This window comes from Micropterus dolomieu, linkage group LG04 (assembly GCF_021292245.1).
Source record: "Micropterus dolomieu isolate WLL.071019.BEF.003 ecotype Adirondacks linkage group LG04, ASM2129224v1, whole genome shotgun sequence".
NCBI classification, from domain to species: domain Eukaryota; kingdom Metazoa; phylum Chordata; class Actinopteri; order Centrarchiformes; family Centrarchidae; genus Micropterus; species Micropterus dolomieu.
In genome coordinates this window covers 28,901,781-28,925,607 of record NC_060153.1, presented here as the reverse complement: position 1 = coordinate 28,925,607, position 23,827 = coordinate 28,901,781, and the positions used below count along the sequence as shown (strand labels likewise).

At 41.6% G+C, this 23,827-nt stretch overlaps 1 protein-coding gene across 2 annotated transcripts in view; it reads right to left on the bottom strand.

Moving 5' to 3' along the window:
* LOC123969385 (regulating synaptic membrane exocytosis protein 1-like) overlaps positions 1-23,827 on the bottom strand; it is an 87,239-nt gene that overhangs the window by 5,597 nt on the left and 57,815 nt on the right. Inside the window, exons 18-30 of one of the 2 annotated variants that reach the window (XM_046046743.1) lie at positions 22,595-22,748; positions 20,231-20,384; positions 18,508-18,624; positions 18,013-18,075; positions 14,864-14,953; positions 13,749-13,826; positions 13,143-13,208; positions 12,285-12,398; positions 11,635-11,741; positions 7,765-7,868; positions 7,480-7,640; positions 7,035-7,187; positions 2,296-2,510 (exon numbers count right to left, since the gene is read on the bottom strand). In XM_046046743.1, the coding sequence (XP_045902699.1) occupies positions 2,296-2,510; positions 7,035-7,187; positions 7,480-7,640; positions 7,765-7,868; positions 11,635-11,741; positions 12,285-12,398; positions 13,143-13,208; positions 13,749-13,826; positions 14,864-14,953; positions 18,013-18,075; positions 18,508-18,624; positions 20,231-20,384; positions 22,595-22,748 (1,576 nt within the window). Of the gene's footprint in view, positions 1-2,295; positions 2,511-2,600; positions 2,628-7,034; positions 7,188-7,479; positions 7,641-7,764; positions 7,869-11,634; positions 11,742-12,284; positions 12,399-13,142; positions 13,209-13,748; positions 13,827-14,863; positions 14,954-18,012; positions 18,076-18,507; positions 18,625-20,230; positions 20,385-22,594; positions 22,749-23,827 lie in introns of those variants that run through there. The other variant, XM_046046742.1, reaches the window with a different exon arrangement.

Here is a 23,827-nt window from a genome sequence, read left to right as displayed (position 1 = left end):
ACTTTTTCACTTTCTTGTGAACAGTTGGATCAATACCCCCCCCCCCCCCCCCCCCCCCCACCCCCCATGTCTGTATCCTAAATTCAAAGCTTCAGCCAGCAGACAGCTATCTTAGCTTTGAACAGGAATGTTATCTTTCACAGAAAATGAGAGATTCCTTTGACCCTTGTTGTGGTTAGGAAACAAGACATCCTGACTTTTAGTCACTGGGTCAAGCTGTAATGCTGGATCCTTCCCATAATGCAATTAAAAAGAACATTTTGCCTAGTAAACCCCTATGCCCTTAAAACTTCAACAACCCTGATGACAGGGTTATTTTTTCACCCCACAGAAGACACATGAAATACAATGAACCAGCTTCCACTGCACATGTGGTGAAGCCGTTTTTATTTTACACAATTAGTAGGAAAAAAGGGTAAAAAATACAAGATTCCGTTAAGGACTGTGTGATGTCTCTGTCTGAAGCACGGCCAAAGTCTCACCCATGTTCTGCTGAATCTGGTAATCAGCAGTAAACAGGAAATTGTTGGGCAGAAAAGCAACCCAAACAACACTGTGTAGCATCTTGGACTGGGGTGCATGCACCTTCTGACTCATAATACTGGCACGTATGGTGAGAGAGAGAAAAATGTAGCTGAGTATGCCATTATATCTTGTATATGCGGAGGATGAGATAGATTTTTACATTTAGCAGGTGAGGTGGTCAAGAGCACACGCCGAGCAATATACAACCTAACATAAAATGGTAAGTAATTTCCTGCAATCGCATTAAAATCCTAAAGTTTAAAAACTTTAACATAAGTCTCCCTTACCTGCTTTTGCTCTTATCCTTCACAGCAAAGATTTTTCAAATTAAGGTTGATGTCTGTACTATCTCTACTCCACCTCACCCCCACCCCCTACATCAGTGAGAGAGGGCGAGAGACCCCCTTAGGCCCAGTGCTCTCTAATAGCTTTTTATGTCCACTACAAAGAAGGGGAGTGCAGTGTTTGGCTTTCATCATGAGTTTCACACCGCCCCTGTGGTAATAGTGCATGCTGGACTATGTTGTGTGACTGGGAGCTGAGCTGCGAGGGGCTCTCAGCTGCTCACAATGTTCTGAAACTCTCCGAAAGATATTATTTTGTTGTTTGTCTTTATAACGAGCGCTGGGGCAATAGATGTTTGTCTTTCATAGAACAAAAGGACTCTTGCTCCTCAGGACAAATCTTTTGGATATTGTCTCTATGTGAAACACAGTCTCATCATTTTGTGGAATCAGTACAGACATAAATTCCATGTAGTGTATTTTAAGTAAATGCTTTTTGGTTTAAATGTAGCATGGTTCTGGGCCCTTGTTTTGGAGAGCAATCCAGATTAAAGTAAATTTTGCATTTTTCCTAATCAAAATCATCCTGACAAAACTCAATAATGGTGCTCAATAACACACTTCACTACATGGTGAGGGAACCTTTCAGGCCGCAAATTACAAAATGTATTCTTTAAAGGGACACTCCAGTGATTTAGTATTTAGTATTTAGGATTTGTGTCTTAGGGCGTACTCACACCAGGCCCAATTGCCTTGTACCGTACCGAGAACGATTCCCCGCTGGCCTGCGCTCACATTGCGCATAATGTTCCGAGCCCAAGCACATTTACGTCATCACTACAGATGACTTGCTGTTTTATAAAAAAGCGCTCTCTTTCGCACAGCACAAAGGTTTTCATGTCCGAGTTTCGTGCTCGGTCACGGATCACCTCGTGTGAGTACACTCTTAGTGGCAACCATTAAATGCATTCTTCCCCAGTTCACGTCAGGGATATTTGTTTGAGGCCATTTACTATCTATCTCTCCTCCCTGGTGCACATACTCCCCCAGATACTTTTTTAAAAATAAAGAAAGAGATGTTTTGGTCTCAGGTGCACCGCAGCAGATCAGGGTGCATTTGGTGCACACAAGTGTTTATGTTTACTTTATTTATTTTTTAGCATCCATGCTAAAAATAACAAGTGATTACTTGAAAACAAAATGGGTGAAAGTCAAAACCAGAACAATTTGTGGGCAGACTTAAACAACTCTAAACAAGAGTGTGTGTGTGTGTGTGTGTGTGTGTGTGTGTGTGTATGGAGGGGGGGTCAATGTAGCTGTTGTGACCCCGCAGCCACGGGGCTTACTTTCCATTCCAATTCTAAATTAAATATTTAAGTACATAATAACGTTTACTGTTAATCCAATTTTTTAGGAGACATTTTGCCACATTCATGTCACACATAACCTAACTACTGAACATTTTAGGGTTGCCATGGCAACTCACCGGGGCCACTGATCTGTGAAGTGCTGCGGCTGCGACGGTTGCCTACGATGGCCACCACGCGTGCGCTGAGGCTGGAGCGTCTCTTCTTGCTGCCGCCACCCACCGTGCCCAGGGCTGTGTCTGATTGGCTGCCGTCGGTGCGCTCCTGGGTGTAGATCTCTCCGCTCACACTGGAGCTTTTCAGCATGTTGCGGCCCACTGATCTTATCTGCCGACTGAAGAGAGAAGACACTGAGTGACACTGTGATCTGGAGTGACAGAGAGGGGTTGTTGTTAAGGTCTCTGTAACTTCCTCTATACTGTACCTTCATGTTCGGAGAACACAGAAACAGCATGGGTGGCAAGAAATGGTGGATGATGATAATTCTAACATTTCAAACTGACTGTGGTTGAGGAATAATGTTTAATGAAACAGCTTGTGAATCAAATGACAGATGAGGAAACATCTGGGGTCCCAAATAAACAACATGTGGCAGCAAATAACTGAAACTAAGACATTGGTGTTTGGTGGTTTGATGTTTGGTTTGACATAATTTTGCTGTCTTTTAGGCCACAACGCTCTAGAAGCAAACATTTAGATATCAGGGGACCACCCTGGTTACAAAGAGAGCAAGTAAAAACAAATGTTCTAGCTGTCCAAAGCTGATAATCATATCATGTATTAAAGTTAATTCTTCTCAAACGAGCCACTACACGCCGGAAGAAGCTGCCCAGCGCTCGATTCTGCCTCCTAGGGGTTCGGAGGAGCCGCCGCATGTCTGTCCCCTCAGAGGGGGTTAAAGTGCTGCAGGAGAGCCCTGATATGCTGCCTCTACCAACCGTAGCCTCCACTCCCAGTGGGCCCCTAACAGCCACTGTGCAGTGGCCCGTGGGAGCCAGGGAATGATTCGGGAGGGGGAGAGTAGTTTGAGGCCTTTCCACCGCCCCCTGCTGGGGGTTTAGGGAAGGCTGTGTGGCAGAGGGAGAGGATGGGAGGGCAGGATCCAGGTCTGGAGGATGAAGGGGGGCCCGGTGGTCACAGCACAGGATGCATGCAATGAGGGATCTGAGACATGCAGAGGGGATTGCACAAACACACATACACAGGCACATGGGCCAAATATAACAAAAATGATAGATAACATTGTACAAAATGCTAATTCATAGGCATTTAAGTAGAGTGTGGGATACATTAACATATATAGAAATATCACATTTGTTGTTTTTGTCTGAAAACCTTGGGTTTGTAAAGCTGCACTGTAACTAAACATTGACCATTAACTTGTTCAATTTCAGTGAGTTCATTTAAAAAATGTATGAATATGAGCAGGAAAAAGTATCTTTTTAGTGGTTTGATTTTGAAAGGTCAGCTTTTTGAAATACAAAATTTTCATCCAACAACAAGTGATACTAAGGATAAGCGACCAAATGAAATGAAAGATTATTTTTACACGATTTAACTTCCACTGAATTATTTGAAATTGATGAGGTGCAGCATACAAAACAATACAGGTATATCAAGCAGGGGAAATGGCTGAAGAACCACAGTTATAAAGATTTATTAAATAAAGATGTAAAAAGGGTTTGATGTGTCATTGCAGCGTCACACTGTCTCTGTTTCCGTTCCTCTGTATGTACTCAGTCTCTTCCATAACCTATCATCAAACTGGCCTGAAGCACATGGGAGGGTGTCCACTGAATCCAGATATTAATAGCCCACTCTGACTGAAAACTGACCTGAGGCCAGCTGTCCTCGTACATCACTGGATTACTAATTCATATCGCCTGTCCCTCTAAAAACTGACCCCTTGTCTGAATTATACATTACAGGTCCTCTAAAGCTGACTGAGCAGTTTTTATTACTGGCCGCTCCATTGTCTGCTTCTTTTAATTCAAACTTGTGTTTTCACCACTTTTCTGATCACAGACACACACTCACATCTGCCTAAACAGTGACGAGCTTTTGAACAGCTTCTGGGACGCTGTTGATTTTTTTCTCCTTTATCTCTCTGTCTCTCTGCCTACAATGCTCCTGTAGCCACTTGATGTGATCTCTGTTATTGTTTTGTAAATACTTTATCCATGTGTAACGCAGGCATATTAAGATTTCACCTCACGCCATTCCTTATAACAACTGCATGTAGGTGTTATGTTTACGTGTCCACATACTTTTGACCATGTTTGTGATAGTGCTTGGTATATTTAAATTGACAAATGTGAAAACCTCTGCTTTATAACACTCAAGTGAGGACACACTGTCTTTTTTATATTCTAAGTCTCTCTCTCTCTTTCTGTCCCCCCCCCACCCCTCACACCTCTAACTCTAGAAAGTGTGTCAAAGTCTGTGGGGCTGTGTTTTTATAACGCTCTATTTGGATTGATCTGTGGTAAGGCCATAAATAACGCCCCCTCTCTCTCCTCCTCCCAGACCTCAATACATTAGCCAGCTAATAAGCTGCACTACATCACCACCTGGCCTACTGAGGACCACTGGGAAAAGGTTGTTTGTCCCTGTCAACACACTGCTATTGGTCATCCGGGGATGTGTGTTTGTGTTTGTGTGGGAGTGTGTGTGCACATGAAAAGATTGTGGGGATTTTTTTGTGAGTTTTTTTTCCCCATCTACTTTTTAATTACTTATTTCAGCACAGTTGGACTTGATGGTTTTGTAGCAAATGTTTAGTTTTAGTTTAGATGTTTTGTAATTTAGCATTAGCATTTTTTAAAGGTAGGGATTAATTCAGATTTGTAACATGTATTCTGATTTTATGTAGAAACAAAAAGATCAAGCTAAAAATTATTTAGGCAGATTTCCTTACAAGTTATTATATTCATAAAGTTTTACTTTAATTTCAGCTTAAATTAGTCTTGTTAAAGGGGCATTATGTGCTTTCAGAAACACAACCGCTTTCATACAGAGATCCCACAATAAACGCAGAAACACCAGGAAGCCGGCTTTGGAAAAAAAGGCTGTAACTATAAAGAGGCAGGGAGACAGCTTCACATAACATGCTAGAAACTCAGGTAAACTCCCACTGCAATATTACAGTAATATTTTTATCAGCTTGGCGTTGAACTAATCCATGCTTATGAGAAGGCCAAAACTGACCTAAATTGAATATTTACATGTATATGTTTTGTTGCATTATTATTAGTATATTATGTTGGTCATGTTAGTTACAGCGACTGAGAAGTGGAGAAGCTTTGTACCTGAGTATCAGTAAAACCACAGTAAATCAGAATTAAACGTTATGAAGCAAACGGCAGCAGGTCCGAACTAATGTAACGTTAGCTGACTGCCCTGCCTTACATCACTGTAGGATAACGTTAGTATAAACGAATCACTGCACATTTGCTTTTTACAGTTAAATCCTTTCTTGTAGGCTAAATCAACACTTTGACATAATATTGGTGGTACACAGAATATTAATATGGGTCGCGTTAGCTGGTGAAATAATGCGATTAAACTTTGCACCAGATAACATTAGCAACTGGCGAGCTAACGTGACACTCTCCGTGACTCCAGCCTTTCTGATGTGACTGTTTACCTGACATTATCTGAATATCGTTTTTTGTTGTTTTTATTCTTATGTTGGAGTCTGTGTTGTGTTGGGAGCCACTTATTTTATTGTGTTAGTGGACTGCATTTCCCTGTAATCGGAGAGAGAGATTCGGGAGCACGCACAGGGCTACAGCCCGAACAGGTGTCCTCACATTTATAGCATAATAGTGGCTAGTGCAAGCAACAGAAAAGGTAGAAAACATTTTTAAGTTAGGCAACAGCCCACTGACAATAGGGTAGTAAAAATGTGATTTATTAATAAGTGATTTCATTGACAAACTACATATAGCCCCTTTAACATTTTTATATCACCTAATTTTCTTAAAGGGGTTTGTTTAGTATTTCACCTCTATAAAGTTGGAGGACATTTGTGAGACAGATAAAAAAAAAGGTTAAAATTGATGGCTAAAATGAAATCCTGTATGGGTCAAGAACATAGACTGTATATAAAAATGGTCAAGCACCAAAAGCCACAGCAACATAATTGCATCTTTATTAGACCCTTTAGTCCCTGCCTCCTAAACATCTAACTGCAAACCCCAGTTTGCAATGCATGTTTTCTGTTTAAACTTTCAGTCTTCAAGACCAAGTATAGATTTTCTCTGACTTGAGCAAGCTTAAAGATCCACAGAAAGACATTATAAAACTGTTTATACAGGTTGAGCAAGACTCCTCATGGTGAGTAAACTAATGTTTATGTGTAAAATTGGTGTGCACTTTAAACCTAAATTACTCTGGTAGCTTTATGATGACTTGGAGAGCGGGTACGATAGTAAGGATAATGCTTTGGAAGGTGTGGATAGGTGACAAAGCACAAAATGACAGAAATGTCATGAAATGATTCATGTGAATAAGCTAACTGCGCCTCAAAAATAAGCAGAGACAACATCCTTCAGCTGAAAGATTCAAGTGTAACACTGTATCCTTAAGCAAGACCCTGTATGCCTACAAGATCAAGCTGACCTTTGACCTCCTTTTGGAGGTTTTAAGAAATAAGAAATTAACTTCACTTCACAGTTCTATGAGGAATTGTCTATAATTGCTGCTATTAAAAAGTTTCCATTGTGTGTTGTTATCTTAAACGAATAGGGATTAAGGGATTTTATATATTTGGGGATCCAGACCTGGTTGTACAGTGAGAAGATGGATCGTGTGCCATCTTCAGTGAATTCCCCATTTCAGATCTACTGATCTTTACCTGGACTCCCTCGTGTCTCCAGCTACAGTGTGTCTCCTGCGCTTCAACTCCTCAGAGAAACGTCTCTTTCCTGCCGCCCTCTTCCTCTCCTCCTCTCCATTCACCCCCCACGAGATCCTCCTGTCCTTCTTCTCCTCCTCTAATGACTTGGATCTGAGTTCAGTTTGTTTGTGTTTCCACCATTTATTGTATGTTTCCGTATGTTTGTGTGTGTGAGGAGAGAGGCGATAGAGCATGCAGACGAACAGAAACATGCAGCAGTTGGGATGCAGAAATAAAATAGAAAGACACACAGTGATCAGCATGCATATGACATACATCTTCCAATTACCCAAACATTTAGGATTATTTCAAAAAGGGTGAACTGACTGTTTGTGGATGGATGGTGAAATTAAAAAATGATGATTTAAACTAAACATATGATCAATAGCCAATGAGGACTGACCTGAGTCGTCCCCCTGGTCGTTCTGATTGGATAGACATGTAGCTGGTGCTACTAAGCCGGGAGGCACTGCTGGCACGGGAGAGGGCTGACACATCGCTCATATCACTGTCTGACGATCTGGCCGACATGTTGTCACTGCTGCGCCTCTGTTCTGCGTACTTCTACAGAGACGAAGGGGTACAGAAATTATGATTGGGAAAAGACAAACAGACATACATATCATTTGATAAGTGCAGGAAGAGGAGGAAGGGATCCAAAGATTGACTGGAAAACACGGATGCTGACCTCCCGTTTGGTCTTGAGGTCCGATTCAGGGTCATGGGAGGCTGAAGGCCGGTAGGAATGTACTTTCATCTGCAGCTGTCGGGCTCGCTCCTCTACTGCGAGGGCTGAGACCAGAGAGACACAAAAAGATCAAGATATAAAGAATATGGACAAATAAATAGAGTGGTAGAAGGAGAAAACAAAAACCAGGAAAAACAAATCATTGGTGAGAGAGACTACAGGGAGAATGTTTGAGGATGCAGGATCTGGTTTATGTCACTAGATGGAGCATGATGTGCACTGATTATATCTATAATGGATGCTAGGAAATGCTCATGATCAACATGGGAACAAATAGAATTTGCTTCTGTGCTGGGTTTGCCAAATTGAAAAGAATCCGACAAATTAATTTTCCACAGAAAATGACAACTACACCTGTGACTAGTAAGATTCTCTGTAGCCTACATTAAACTACACACTAATTTAACTAAAACAGTACACATTAGCAGTACTAATTATTTCAAAATGCTGTTCAACCCAGAACTATGAAATTACACTTCTGCGTATACATATCAGCCTGTTTTACCAGGTTTATTATCTGCATGTGCTTTATTTACACAGAGACATTGCAATAGAAAATAAATAGGCTGAAATGATACATTCTTCTAGATCACTTCAATCAACCTCAGGAGCAGCAGTAAGTACTCGGTGGTTTTTTTTTATCTTCATTTTTGCATCTCAGAATACAAGGCTGCCCTACCCTAATCTGATCGACAGAATCTGATTGGTGGAGCTTGTCAAGGCTAAATGCAGCCTGACAGACAATACAGAAGGAAAAATAATAATAAATCCAGCCTAATGCAGATATTATTTTGTGTTTTGTGGGGATAAGATCATTAAATTTGCTCACACTGCTCAAAAACAATAAAGGAACACTGTCATCACAGTAAAACATCAAGGCAATAAAACTTCAAGAATATCAATCTGTCCAGTTAGGAAGTATAAGCGGTTGTGAATCAATGTCACATGTTTTGGTGCAAATGAAAGTTAACAGGTGCACTGGAGAGGCAACAGCAAGGCAACCCTCAAAAAGGGAATGGTTTTGGAAGTAGTGGCCACAGACAATTACTCTCTCCTTATCCTTCCTGGGTGATTGTTCTCTAGTTCTGAGTTTTCCTAGTTTTCTTGTCATTCTGGTAACATGGGGCGGAACCTGAAGCCCACTCAGGTTGCACAGGTAGTGCAGCTGCTCCAGGATGGCACATGTTTCAACAAGGTTTGCTGTGGTTCCCAACATGGTGGAGATACCAGTAGATGGGCCTTACATGAGAAGAGCTGGACAGGGCCGTAGAAGGGCATTAACATCAAGACATCAAAATGGCGTCACAGACGGCCGCCTCTGGATTACGTTCCGTAGTACTTTTTGTGTTTTTGTTTAAACTCTTTTTTCTGCCGTCCTTCTCTAGTGACATTTACCAGAGAAGAGCACTTAAAACATTGGACTTTCAACTGCTCACACTATTCCACCGCTCTTTATCGAACCTGGAACTTTCCCAGAGTTATTAGTTGGAGAAGCAGTCACTCTGTATGGGATATACCAGAGACACCGAAGGGGGAAGCATGCTGGCGCACTGGTTAATCTGAGACAGCAGGGTTTTCGCACTGCGCTCCCTTCTATCCACTTGGCAAATGTCCGCTCTCTGGCCAACAAAATGGATGAACTGCTGCTATTCAACAGAACTAACTTCTGCAGATCTGCTGCTTTCTGTTTTACCAGGTCCTGGCTAACCAAGCACATCCCAGACAGCGCACTTCACCTACCAGGATTTAATCTCTTCTGTTTGGATCGCGTATCAGAGCTCACGGGAAAAACAAGGGGAGGCAGACTCTGTTTCTACATAAACAAAGGTTGGTGTACAGATGTCACAGTGTTGAAGAAATCATGCAGCCCTCACTTAGAGACCTCATTCATAAACTGTAAACCGTTTTATTCACCGCGGGGGTTTTCCTCATTTTTTCTGGTCACCGTTTACATTCCACCTCAGGCCTGTGTTAGTGAGGCGTTACTACACCTGGCCGACCAGATAACTAACGTGGAGAAAAAACATCCAGACTCCCTGCTCATTGTTCTCGGAGACTTCAACAGAGCAAACCTCAGCCATGAACTTCCAAAGTACAGACAGCAGATTAAGTGTTCCACCAGGGACACTAACACACAGGACCACTGCTACACTAAATTAAAGGACTCCTATCGCTCTGTTCCCTGTGCAGCCTTGGGACTCTCTGATCACTGTCTGGTTCATCTTATCCCGACATACAGGCAGAAACTGAAATCTGCTAAACCTGTAAAGAGTTTGAAAAGATGGACCAACGAGTCAAAGCTGGATTTACAAGCCTGCTTTGACTACACTGACTGGAGCGTTTTTGAGGTTGCAGCCACTTATCTTGCATCAGTTTTTGTGAGGACACGTCTGTGCCAACTAAAACCTTCCGCACATACAAGAACCAAAAACCCTGGTTCAAAGCGAAACTCGGTCAGCTTCGTCAGACCAAAGAGGAGGCCTTCAGAAGTGGGAACAGAGTCCTGTACAACCAGGCCAGGAACACTCTGACTAAAGAGGTCAAAGCAGCAAAGAGGAGCTACGCTGAAAAGCTAGGAAACAGCTTCACATCCAGCGACCCTGCGTCAGTGTGGAGAGGCCTGCAGAGACTGTCTGAATGGATCTGAAAGCTGAATGGTTTCTACTGTAAGTTTGAGAAGACCACAGTCACACCTCTCCTCCACTCCAACACCATTTTCACCTTCCCCCACTGCCATGGTGTCACCCCCCCTCTCCGACCCCTCACCTCCACTCATGATCTGTGAGGGGGATGTGCGCCAGATCTTCCAGAGGCAGAAGATCAGGAAGGCTCCTGGACCTGACGGTGTGTCTCCATCCTGCCTGAAAATCTGTGCAGACCAGCTGGCCCCCATCTTCACACAGATCTTCAACAGATCACTGGAGCTGTGTGAAGTTCCCTCCTGCTTGAAACGCTCCACAATCAACCCGGTCCCCAAAAAACCCTCCACCTCTGGACTAAATGACTACAGACCTGTCGCCCTGCATCTGATGCCACCAAGTAGAGCCACAGACTGATCTGATCTAAGTCTAGGAGAAGATCCCCTAGGACCCCGTCCGCCGTCTCATCAGGAGCATGCCCAGACGTTGTTGAGAGTGCATGCAGACACGTGGCCAGACACACTAATGAGTCACATAATGAGTTGCTGTAATGAAGGTCACGCAAGTTGAATCAGCCTGGGATTTCAATTTGTTCACTTTGATTGTTAGTGTGCGATTTTGAATCCAGCCCTCAGCCGATTGGTGATTTTGGTTTCATTTGACCATTGTAACGTCATTATGTTCTCAATGAATTATACAATGTACATTAACTATTTTGAACTTTGAACAATTTCGTTCATCAAGATCTGATGATTTAAGTGTTCCCTTTATTTTTTTTTAGCAGTGTATATTAATTCTTACAATGAAGCTTCAAGCTTACAATGCATCATTTTATATTCTAATTTTGATTTTTATTTGAATTTCTCATATACAAGTACACACACACACACACACACACACACACACACACACACACACACACATTCTAACAAAAAAGCACAAAGCTAAAGCAGGAAGGCAATGTTCTAAATAAATTTTTGGTGATTATGGCTTTCATTCAGGTCTTTGCACACTGTGCCTAATTGAGAGGTGTGTTTAAAGATGTAACAGCCTTGTCTCAGTCTTAGTTCTCTACCAGGAAACTTTCGGTGGCTAACATGACCCATCACCCATCATTTTATTGCATCCACCCTCTTCTGGAACCAAACCCACATCCTTGAATACAACGTACCTTGCTCTATGCTGCTGCTTTTTGCAGGGAGCTTAGGCAGCTGCCTGCCCCTGCGACCTGATGAGGGAGTCCCCATTGGAGGAGAGGGGCTTCCATGAGGGTGTGCTCTGACAGGCAAGAACACAAAGACACATATATAAAAAGTTATTATTTTAACTGTATCCATTACTAACTGAAGACGCCAAAAACTGAATCACAGAGACAATAAACTGAAGGCAAGTATTAAAGGTCAAAGGTCATGTCAGGAGAGGAATGGATCAGAATCATCAGTAAATTGCAGGAGAAGTAAAGGGAGTGACAATGAGTGTGTTTACAGATGGAATGCACAGTATCTCAGCATTTGCATATATGCTAATTACTGTATTATAATACTGAGTCGGTAGATTTATAAAATAAACATTACTTCACAGTACCAAAAATTACTAATAAACTGCATAAACCACTGTAGAACAGTGTTAAGATATTTACATGCCTACCCCAACAAACATGGATATCTTACTTTTTGAAATTGAGCTATGACATTATTTTGGCTTATTGAGATATGACTTTAACATGTGGTACTTGTGCATACAGTAATCCCACACTCGGTGATACATAGCAGAAATCAGCACACAGGGGAGTGGAGGCATAGTGCTGGCAGTAGCATGCACCTGTCCAGACGTGGTGAGTTTGGGCAGGACCCAGCCAGGGCTGTCTGGCCAAAGGGCCTCAGCGGGCCCCCTTTCCCCCTACTGCCCCTCAGGATAGAGGTGGGCTGGATACGACTGCCATCAGCAAATAGAAATTAAATGAAAATATAAGACCTTATAAATACAGTCAAATGAAATCAAATGAAAATAATACAATGTAATTTACTCATTTCAGGGCTCTATGTGTAATACAGATTCGACGGGGCTGTAGTCTATTATAAGACACATGTGAAACAGGGGAGAAAAGTTAATCTGGCTCTGTCCAAAGGCAGAAAAAAATCTGCTCCTCTAAAGCTCACCAATTAAGACATTATATCTCCTGTAAAACCACAAATGAACACCCTAATGTGTTAACCAGTGAGCTTTAGGGGTGCTGGTACGCATAAAGATAGAGCCAGGCTAGCTGTTTCTAGTCATCATGCTAAACTAAGCTAATCGACTTCATAGTTTTTGACTGTCACTTCCAACCACGTCAAACACCCACCACAACAATCAAGCACCTAGAAACCTACCTAAATATCAGCAAACTTCCATTAACATGGGGGAAAAAAGCAAAAAACAAAAGTCTGTAAAAATCAAGTAAAATGTTGTGAGAGGTAATGTTAGTGTGTTTAATGCTAATGCATTTGTTCTGGACGGTGTTATGAGGAAGCTTATTTAAATTTTCAGCAAGCATTCAAGGCTGCACAAACCGCGAGTAAATGAAAAATTCAATGTTCCAGACCAGTCACAGATGTTCAGAGATCATCCAGAGAAGAAGCGACAGTTATGAGAAGAAATAAAAGTTAGGTGAGTGAATGAATGAATGAATGATCTTACCTGTCGCCCTCCAGGCTTTTTTTGCTGCCCCTTTGACAGTTTGGACTGGATGAATTGCTACACTGCCTGGTTCGGCAAACAGCAACCACAGAGAGAGAGAGAGGGAGAGAGAGAGAGAGAGAGAGAGAGAGAGAGAGGAAGAAAAACAAACACGATGTGGAGAATGATGACCCACAGAAGAATGGCAAAACTCAATACTGACTGATGTGTGTTAGATATAATGTAAAAGGTTCAAGCCGAGCCATTACAGTTTGTAAAAGGAATATAGCTGAGAATTGCACATTGCACATCATTTTCTTTTCCACTAGCAGCAATATCACAGAAAAGAAAGCGCTTTCAAGGCAGAGAAGTTGGAAAATTCATAACAGGTGCTCAGCAGAAAGAGCAGGTGCAGCACAATAAAAGAGGGATTTCGCAGCCTTAGACCACCAATATTTACAGGAAAGTGGAAAGAAACAGTGCTGATCACAAGATCTACGCAACGCTATCATCTACAGGATGTGCTCTAGGCTACAGGATAGGCTTCGAAGGTACAAGCAGGCAAGCAGAGCTGTAGCTCAGTGTTTTTAGAGGTGGGGACAGCAGGAGGGTGCAGGCCTGGTATACCTGTCGTCCTCAGAGGCCACATGTTCTACTAAGATCCTGGGGCTTGGGGGAGTCTTGCGGGGCAAAGAGTTGGAGCACCTAGAGGGGCGGAAGGGTGGGGGGAGGAGCATCCCAAGGTAGGAACACCAGGAGAGGTTGTTAGTGAGTAAAGGGACAGTCGAGGCTTTGAAATCACGAATGCATGATAAATTTGCAAAATCATAGCATAATATCAGTCAACAGATTCGCCTTGCCTTGACTTGACTTATCGTATATCTCAACTCATTATAAGCACTGTACAAACTAACTCACAGAGTGGTCATCTTACTGGCAACTTAGATGTTGCTTTTTATTTATTTAAAGGAATAGCTTTCTCATTTTGGAAAACACACTTAATAGTTTTTAAGACATAGTCAGATAAGCAATAGCCAGGAAATGTTTAGCTTAACTTAGAATAAATAAAGGGGGGAAGCAGACAGACCTGGTTGTGTCCATAGGTAACTAAATCCACCTATCAGCATCCACCTAAAGCTCATAAATGAACATGTTATATTTAATATTTTTTAACTGTACAAAAACATGAAGTGTAGATATGGTTTACCACTGAACAGAGCCAGGCCAGTTGTTTCCCTCTTTTTCCAGCCTTTACAGACATAAGAGTGGTATCAATCTTCTCACCTATTTCTCTGGAAGAAAATTAATAAGCACATTTCCCAAAATGTCTGAGTGAAACCTGCACTGACATAACCTTCCAGGGATTTACATTAAATTGTGTCATTATTTAGACTGCCAAACACTACCGGCTTATTTTCTGTCTTTGAAATTAAAGATATTTCAGTGATTCCAACCAGGGAACATGTTTTTCTATGAAAGTGTGCAATGGCAATTCATTCATGTATGAAACGGACGCATGACATGAACTAGAGTGAAGACATGCAGCAGCTAAAACCTTATCCTCAGTGCTGGATGATTCAATCATGCAGTCCAGAAAAAAAAAAAAACTGATTTGAAAGCTGTCACTGAAGATATTTTCAGCAGATCATTGTTTCTGTATCCATCTTAATAAAAAATAAAATATTAGAATCTTTTGCTAATTAAATTCATGTACTGCATCCAAAATGTGTGAATGATTGTACCTGTCTCTGTCAGGGGAGTGAAAGTTGGTGTCTGGTCTCAGACAAGTGGTGCTGGCACTCCTCACTCTGTCCAACGACGGCTGCAGGTCGCTGCACCGTCACAACATGGCAGAAGAGAGAGAAAGAAAGATAACGAGAGAAAGAAATAGAGATGGAGACAAGATGTACAAGGACAGAGGATGCGAGCAGAGGTGTCAGGGAGAAGAGATTGGAATGACGTGAGAGAACAAAAGGGTTACGAGTAGGAGGTAGACAAAGAGAAATACAGAGAAAGTGAGAAAATGCAGGATAATGTGTGGTAAAGTTAAGAAAAAGAGAGAGACGGGAGATAGAGGGAATGAGGGAGAGACAAAAAGAGAAAAATGAAGGCCATCAGACAGTGCAGTCACATGTAATGGCCCTGATGCTGTATCTCCGTTTATCATAGCCAGTCATTCCTTGCGGCCATACACTGTGAGACCACTCAGATGGAAGGTTGGTGAGTTGCCATGGGAACCAGGTCCAAGTGGGAGAGGGGAATGGTTGTAAGTGTGAATGCGTGAGGGGGGTGAATGAGTGAAGAGGAGAGGAGCAGCCAGTGTTCAGGTCTACTCTTCCCGCAGCTGTATGTTTGTCAAGTCATGCTGCTCTGTGACAACGGTTCCTTTCAACAGATGGCTGGCTCCGTGCCATCGCATGACATTGCACATAATGCCTCATGGATGGCAACAAGGGCTTAGGAGTTTAGTGTTTGTTTAATGCTCTGCCAGTACATGCTTAAGCCTCTGCTATCAGTTGTCACCCGAAAAAGAGAGAAACTAAAGGTTCTGGGTGGAGGGAGGACAAGGGGGGGAGATTGTGCGTGAGGTGGGTGTTTTTCTTACCTAACCGTGACCTCATCAGTGAACCTGAGCACACGGTGTGTAAGGATGCTACGAGGCATGGTGCCGCCCCCGTCCTGCCTGCGGTGTGGCTTGCTCTTTAGGCATGCAGGGAGGGTGGAGCTGTAAGCAGAGCCCCACCCACACGAGGCGGGGAAAGACCCGCGTGCAAAGGAAGGCAAAGGGAAACAAAAATGATACATGCAACTGACAGAAATAAGCAGCGACAAAGTAAGTGAAGGGGAAGAAAACACAAGCGTGAAACTAAGCAGGCTTCTTGCAAATGATCAGGAGAGACAAAGAAGCAACATTCACACTATCACATTATGGTGCAACATAAAATATGGCTTCCTTCTCAACTCCCTACTCAGAATATATGAGAATGGATTGCTATAGATTTGAAATGTGCCTGCTGGTGATCACCAGGCATAGCCAATCACTAAATGAACACATGAGATGAACTGCATCCTGACCTCAGAGTGAGGAATTCATTATGTAAGAGTGTAGAGATGGTTCCTCTTGCCCTCCCTCACATATATGGGGAGATTACTTGTAATACTGATTATATAACACAATCTACAGATCTAAAGCCGTTGAGGCCGTACGTGGCGAGGAAACCGAGCTATGGTAGATCTATAAAATGTATAGGAGTGCCATGAGAGCACAACAGAGAGAAATGGACGGATCATTATGTGTTTTCAGTGCTGCTTCAGATGGAGAGAAAAAGAGAGTATGCTTCATGTGACTATGCACCGATCTGGTACACATTATGATGCCAGGATCAACATCTTATAAATACATTAAAGGACAGTATCGATGGTTTTGCATGTTTTAGCCCATTAACTGCAACTCACATATTCTTTACATAATGCTGACCATTTCCAAACCATTCCATACAAGTTAGTACCAATTAGGTACAAATTAGTACCTAATATGGGGCAGCTGCAGCTCAGGAGATAGAGTGGGTTGCCTCTATTTGGAAGATTGGCGGTGTGGTTCCCAGGATCCACTTGTCTGCATGTCAAAGTGTCCTTGGGCAAGATACTCAACCCCAAATTGCAAATTGTACGTGAATGTTAATTTTTGGTTTCTTAGGCAGTTGGTAGTGTGTGAACAGGTGAATGTGACATAGTGTAAAAGTGCTTTGAGTGGTTGGAAGACTAAAGAGGTGCTATGCAAGTACAGACCGTTGAATTTACCAAAAATTTTACCCATTTCACTAGTTATACTAGTACACCATGCCCCTTCTTTGTAACCGAGGCTTTCTGTTATAATAACATAAATAATCTGTGGTCTGCAAACACAACCCACTGCTACTTAAAACTTTGGTTTGGTGTAAAATCAGTCTTCAAACTTCTGTTATGCTATAGAAAATAGTCAGATGTGACGTCAATTACATGGGGTTTGGAGTTAATGGTCTACAAGATGTAAGAAGATGTAAGAACATCAGTATGGCCTTGCAAAGCATTGCATAATACAGAGGGGAAAGCAACACAGACCATTTAGTTAGTCAAAGCGGCACCATGACAAAGCAACTCGGCACACACTCCAACCAGAGCAAGGACAAGCAGCACATTGGTCTGGGAGACATATAGGCATTCATTGCATCGAGAGAACACTGCCCACAACTTAAGGACCCACCAACTCCACAAATGAGTCTGGGAAAGCTGGACAGGCACAGAGAAGGGTGTGCACGACTGCCTTTCACTCTAAACGCTTACCTGTAAATGTCTTTATGGATACCATTTACTAACAGGGGCATTTTGGGGGGGAGTGTGTGGCTGTATCTACCTATGCCCCTGGTTGTATGAGTGAAGATCATGCATGTAAAGCAAGACAAGAAGAAAAGTGGAAAAAATATACAACTGCTGTGAGTGAACATATCAAATGCAATAAAACAAAAGAAATTAATCAAAAGAGCTTTGACTTCATTGAGGTCAGTCACTGAGCAGGTCTCTAATCTCCTCACACAGTGATCACTGTGTTGTGTGTGTTTTTTTACCAGACAGTTGTGCTGATTGACAATAGTCAGACATGGATTTATGAGTGTGCAACAACTATTTGACCCTGATGTGACACTTTGAATTTTGTGTTCATGCAGTTGCAAAAAAGCAGACATATACTGTACAGTATCTACAGTCCACTCAAGATAATCAACACTCTGTTTGCAACCTCAAGTGTGTTAAGATGGAGTTGTTGAAGTATAATGAGAATGGAAATGATAATAAAATGGCATATTTTATCCAAATAAAGCTGAATGGTGGTTGTTGTCTTTGTTAAAAGTTTTACCTGTTTGTGTGCAGGCACTCGGCACTCCCGCCGCGGACAGACCTGTGCATCTCCAGGACCTCACTGTCATTGCCATGACGATGGGTGAACAAATGAGAAACAACCCGAGAAAACACAACAGAAGAGGATGGCAACTCAGACAGGCAAAGTGAATTTATGAATGAGAGAAACCAGGAAATCATAATCCTGAGATTTCAGTTAAGTCTGCATTGAGCAGTACAGAATGATATAACAAACTTAGTATGTTGCAATGACTAGTTTCACGCTGTTAGTAGTATTAGTAGAAATTAGATAGACACATTGATTAACCAAATCAAGATTTAACCTTTATAAACTACTAATATTATAAATAGTACCATTTCAGGACTCCAAAATTACATTTTGGAACTTTATTTCATGATGAAGACCAGAGCTGCTGTCAAATCTTTGCTGAATGACCCACTAGGAGCACTAATGCAATGTGTGTGAATCTTTAACAACAAGTACACAGGTTACCTGTCCTCAGAGTACTCGTAGTCCGAGTCACCAGAGCGTTGGTGCTCTAAGTGGGAGTCGTTGTAGCGAGAGGGAGAGTGGGAGTGATGCCGGTTCTGGTGGATCTCATCCAGACTCCTGATGAAAATACAAATACCTCATGAATTTAAGGTTTTCATTTTGGTATCATATGAATGTTGGTCCATTAGTTATTATAATATTTCAATATGTCCACCCTTACTTTTGGTCTGATCTAACACAATCTGAATGAACACATAACAATTTGAATTTATTCAGCAAAATGAAGGGCAACGTCAGATGCCCTGATGTTGTTTGGTTGGACTCTGGTTCAATTTTCAACAAAAATAAGAATGCAATGCAAGTGTGACAATGTTATTACAATTACATAGCATACAGGCAACACACCATAACAAAATAACTGATCTTTGACAAAAATTCAGCACCAAAACTTTGGTCTTTGTGTAAGTTCTCTGGTATTGCTCTGTAACATAAATGCTGTTTTAATTCACAAATTATTTCCACTTTTTCTTCAATGTCAGTGCATCAGAAATTTCACATTAAAAGCACTCCAGCGATCCCTATGTTTCCAGAAAGGCTTTTAATTTGAAACATATACAGAAAATAGCTGCTGTCGTACTGATGGAAGTAATCTGATGGAAATGTACTTTATTCTAAATTTAGAGTGTGAGCCATTGTAGTGCAGGGACATCCATCCACCCTCAATATTTTTTACTCTTTTATGAGTCTTCATGTTGGCCACTTCTCAACACAACAATTTACAAAAGGCCTTATCGATGCTTGAAAAGCAAAATCTCAGAGGAAGTGACAGCACATCTGTAAATCAGACAGACTACAAAGACAGCAGCACACAACCTCTGCTTGTTTTTGGTTGACATAACTTAGTTTGATCTGCTTAGTTGCTCAGTTGGTTATAAATGGATGTGTGCTAGCAGTTATAACAGATAAGAAAATGATCATGATGAACCCATTCCTGCAGAATACTTCACTGGTGAACTATCAAATGCAGCAGAAGCAACATGTTTGATGTGTGTTATGCGTTGAAAGAAAGAAAGACGCAAAGGTAACAGATAGCAGTAGAAAAATTGATTAATTTGGTTGAATTGGGTCCAGCCTGTCAGCTGTCAAACATTGTTGATATTCCTGCCCAACTCTCTCCATTTAATATCGAGGATGTAATGTATTATTACAAGTTCTTTCATTCCCAACTCATATGGAAACTAAAAGCTAGACATATTGTAAGTTTTTCAGCCATGCTGGCTTTAACATATTCGGGTACCTCAAACTGTCAGAAGAGTTAACTATATAGACATACACAACAGAGATGTGTATTAATTGGTAGTGATTTGGCCATAAAGTAGTGAGATTAAAATCATTCATAAACACATGTTAACAAGCCGCATAAATTCCCTGACACATGTACAGTATAGTGAGGCACTCACACTGACTGGTATTGTTGAAGGCGAAACAATAATCTGATTAAAAAGCAAAAATGCCAGATGTGTGAACATGTAATTGAGACTCTACAGTGGCATTACCTTTAAACAACACTGAGATCATTAAAAGTCAGTATTTACTGGCTGAACAATCTCAGTACTGCATATGTAGTGCATATAAAAACTTTTTAAATATTGGTTAATACAGGAATTTCAACCCACACACCAATGACAATGTTCACCAGGTAATTCTGGCAGGTGATGCTGACCTTTGCATGGGCACGTGTGCGGGCCGTGACCGAGCCCTGCAGGAATCCTCTCTGTGAGGAGACACTGAACGGGAGCGGTGCTGGACGGGCCGCTCCTGCTCAGGCACAGCCAACGTACTGCCCCGCTCTCTCTCCCTGGAGTTACGCTCCGCACCTATACACACACACACACACACACAAACACACACACAAACGCACACACACAGATCACGCATGGATACACACACACACACGCATACACACACACACACATTGATACAAACGTGTTTGTTGATTCATGGATACACCGTTCACACACACAAGCATGGATACACATACAGAAACACACACACACACACACATCCAGGCATTAGTTGTGTGTCTTTTGATTAGGATGTATCAGTTGTGCTACTTACTACCACTACAGATGCCACTCTCTTACAGACTGTAGAACATCGCATCAGGATGTTTTACAGACAAATGGCCAGCTAGCAAACAGGTTCGCTGGTCATGTAAGATAGCCTGAGTAGCTGACTGTTTCTGCAGTGACACTGTCGGACCTGAGATCAGTGAGATTTGCATCTCTCACTTCTCGGTTTAACCTGCATGGAGCGCCAGAATTTTCACCCCTCGGGGATACTTAGCTACTACAGCTACAAAGAATATATATAATCCACAAGATACAGAACAATACAGATAATACTTCAAATGCACGAGATTAATATTTACATAATCTCTATAAACAGATATCTGCATATCAATGCAAAATTGTCATCAGACGATTGGTTCTGAGACTGATTTAGAGAACCTGTATTAGTTTTCTAGCTACATGTAGATGGATCATTTAGACAAAGACAGTTGGAACACATTAAAGGCTTAATTATATATGTAACTCTCCTGGTTGAATCATCAGTACAAAAGGTGAGCAACACTTATAGAAAATGTGTGGTTGTTTGACAAAGAAAGTCAAGGTACAAGTCTGTGTATAAAAAATTATGACTCCCAAGATAAAAATCTGTTTAAATGATCTCCCTTTTAGATTCTGGGTTAACTGTGGATGAATTCAGCAACTATGGCATCTTGGCAGCAACTATGGCATCTTGTATTATTGCGGTTTTGAACAAAGAAATGTTTGGATTTTGCTACAGCTCCTCCCACTTAACAACTCTACTGTGCATTTATCTGTTTAAAAGATGAGATGTATCATATATATTATTATTATCATATATATTCATTTATATCATATATATTCATTTATATCATATATCATATATTCAGAAAATATATAAATGCGCATTGTTAGTGCACAATATTACAATCTGAGCACAGTTCATGCCTAAGCATAAAAATAAGCATAGCAACGTTCAAATAATAATAATAATAACACTCAAGAAAACTCCAAGTGTGGCAAACCATAGCAATCTGATATTTGGAAACGCCAAAATGAACCATATAAATGTATGAATATTTAAACCAGGACAACATTCATCTGACAGGAAATTAAGCCATAGCAGAAACAGTCAAACAAAAAAGCAGTTGTAGTGATTCTATTGTCCAAAATAACACAAATTCAGCTTCTGCTGTACATGTTCAGTGTCCTTTCAGTGAAGTAAGCAACTTTTGGGATGAACTATAAGCATGCAGGAGAATGGCAGGAAACTCAGTGGAATGGCTGTGGACAACTGCAGCTCTACTGTCTAACATGCACTCAGTGCGTCAGTGTTTCTATGGTCCAGCAGAAGAGGAGAAACTGTTCACTGCAGCCTCAGTAAAGTACAGTACACTGCTAAACTGCAGCACAGCAGTAAAGGCTATACACTACAACACTGCAATACAAAATCATCAGTCCAGCAGCAAAATGATGAATTGCAAAACTCTTTGGAGTGTTGCTTTTAGCTGATACAGCAAAGTTGAATAAATTACTTTAATTTGGGTGTGCAATTTGTTCTAAAACATAGAGTGGAGTCAAAAGGAGCCTGGAAGGTTTGGGAGAAACACATGGAGGGAGGATGCAAAGAACACACTTTCTCACCCAGTGCTGGACGCCGATAGGCTAATACAAGGAAATACTCAGTAACCATGGCCCCCACCCACCTTTAGTCACTACCATCAAACCATCATCAAACTCTGTATCAATGATGCGATGAGACCCTGCACACGCACACACACAAATACAACACACACACATACAGGACAGGTAAGGTTGAGAGATTCTGTGATTCAGTCTCCCACACAGAGAGACACAAAAGAGAAAGCTCAGTAAAGAAGAGGTTAACCACTGCACACGCAGACACCCTGTAGGATTATAACAAGGGATTAAATCATACACATACACCAATACTTATATACACATAGCCTGTAAAAATACAGTATAATAACACATACTCTGTAGTTTCTTGCTGGGGCTGTCTCCATGGACGTGTCTGCGTGGTAGATAGGGGGAGGGCTGGGGCAGAGGTATAGACGACACATCATGTGTCTGGAGTTTATACCAATGAGGAATGTCGTCCAGCAGGGCCGTCTCCAACTCTATCAGGATCTGAGAGAGGGAAAGGGTGAAAGAGGCAGGTGAGGGAGAAAAATAGAAACAGACTTTTCAGAGGTGTAAAAAAATGTGTACAAAAGTGTAGAAAATAAACAGGAATTTGTATCCGGTGTAAGGGTGCACAAAACAATGACATGGAGTGCTCTGGTGACCTCAAGGATTAAGGTGCTGATCATGTAATTGCAACATCTATCTCTACTGTCAACTCTCTAATAAAAGCATGCAATGACCAAACTACAGGTGCTGGTCATATAATTAGAATATCATCAAAAAGTAGATTTATTTCAGTAATTCCATTCAAAAAGTGAAACTTGGATATTATATTCATTCATTACACACAGATTGATATATTCAAATGTTTATTTCATTTAATTGTGATGATCAAAACTGACAACCAAAGAAAATCCCAAATTTACTTAAGACCAATAAAAAAAAGGATTTTTAGAAATGTTGGCCAACTGAAAAGTATGAACATGAAAAGTATGAGCATGTACAGCACTCAATACTTAGTTGGGGCTCCTTTTGCCTGAATTACTGCATCAGTGCGGCGTGGCATGGAGTCGATCAGTCTGTGGCACTGCTCAGGTGTTATGAGAGCCCAGGTTGCTCTGATAGTGGCCTTCAGCTCTTCTGCATTGTAGGGTCTGGCGTATAGCATCTTCCTCTTCACAATACCCCATAGATTTTCTATAGGGTTAAGGTCAGGCGAGTTTGCTGGCCACTTAAGAACAGGGATACCATGGTCCTTAAACCAGGTACTGGTAGCTTTGGCACTGTGTGCAGGTGCCAAGTCCTGTTGGAAAATGAAATCTGCATCTCCATAAAGTTGGTCAGCAGCAGGAAGCATGAAGTGCTCTAAAACTTCCTGGTAGACGGCTACATTGACCTTGGACCTCAGAAAACACAGTGGACCAACACCAGCAGATGACATGGCACCCCAAACCATCACTGACTGTGGAAACTTTACACTGGACTTCAAGCAACGTGGATTCTGTGCCTCTCCTCTCTTCCTCCAGACTCTGGGACCTTGATTTCCAAAGGAAATGCAAAATTTACTTTCATCAGAGAACATA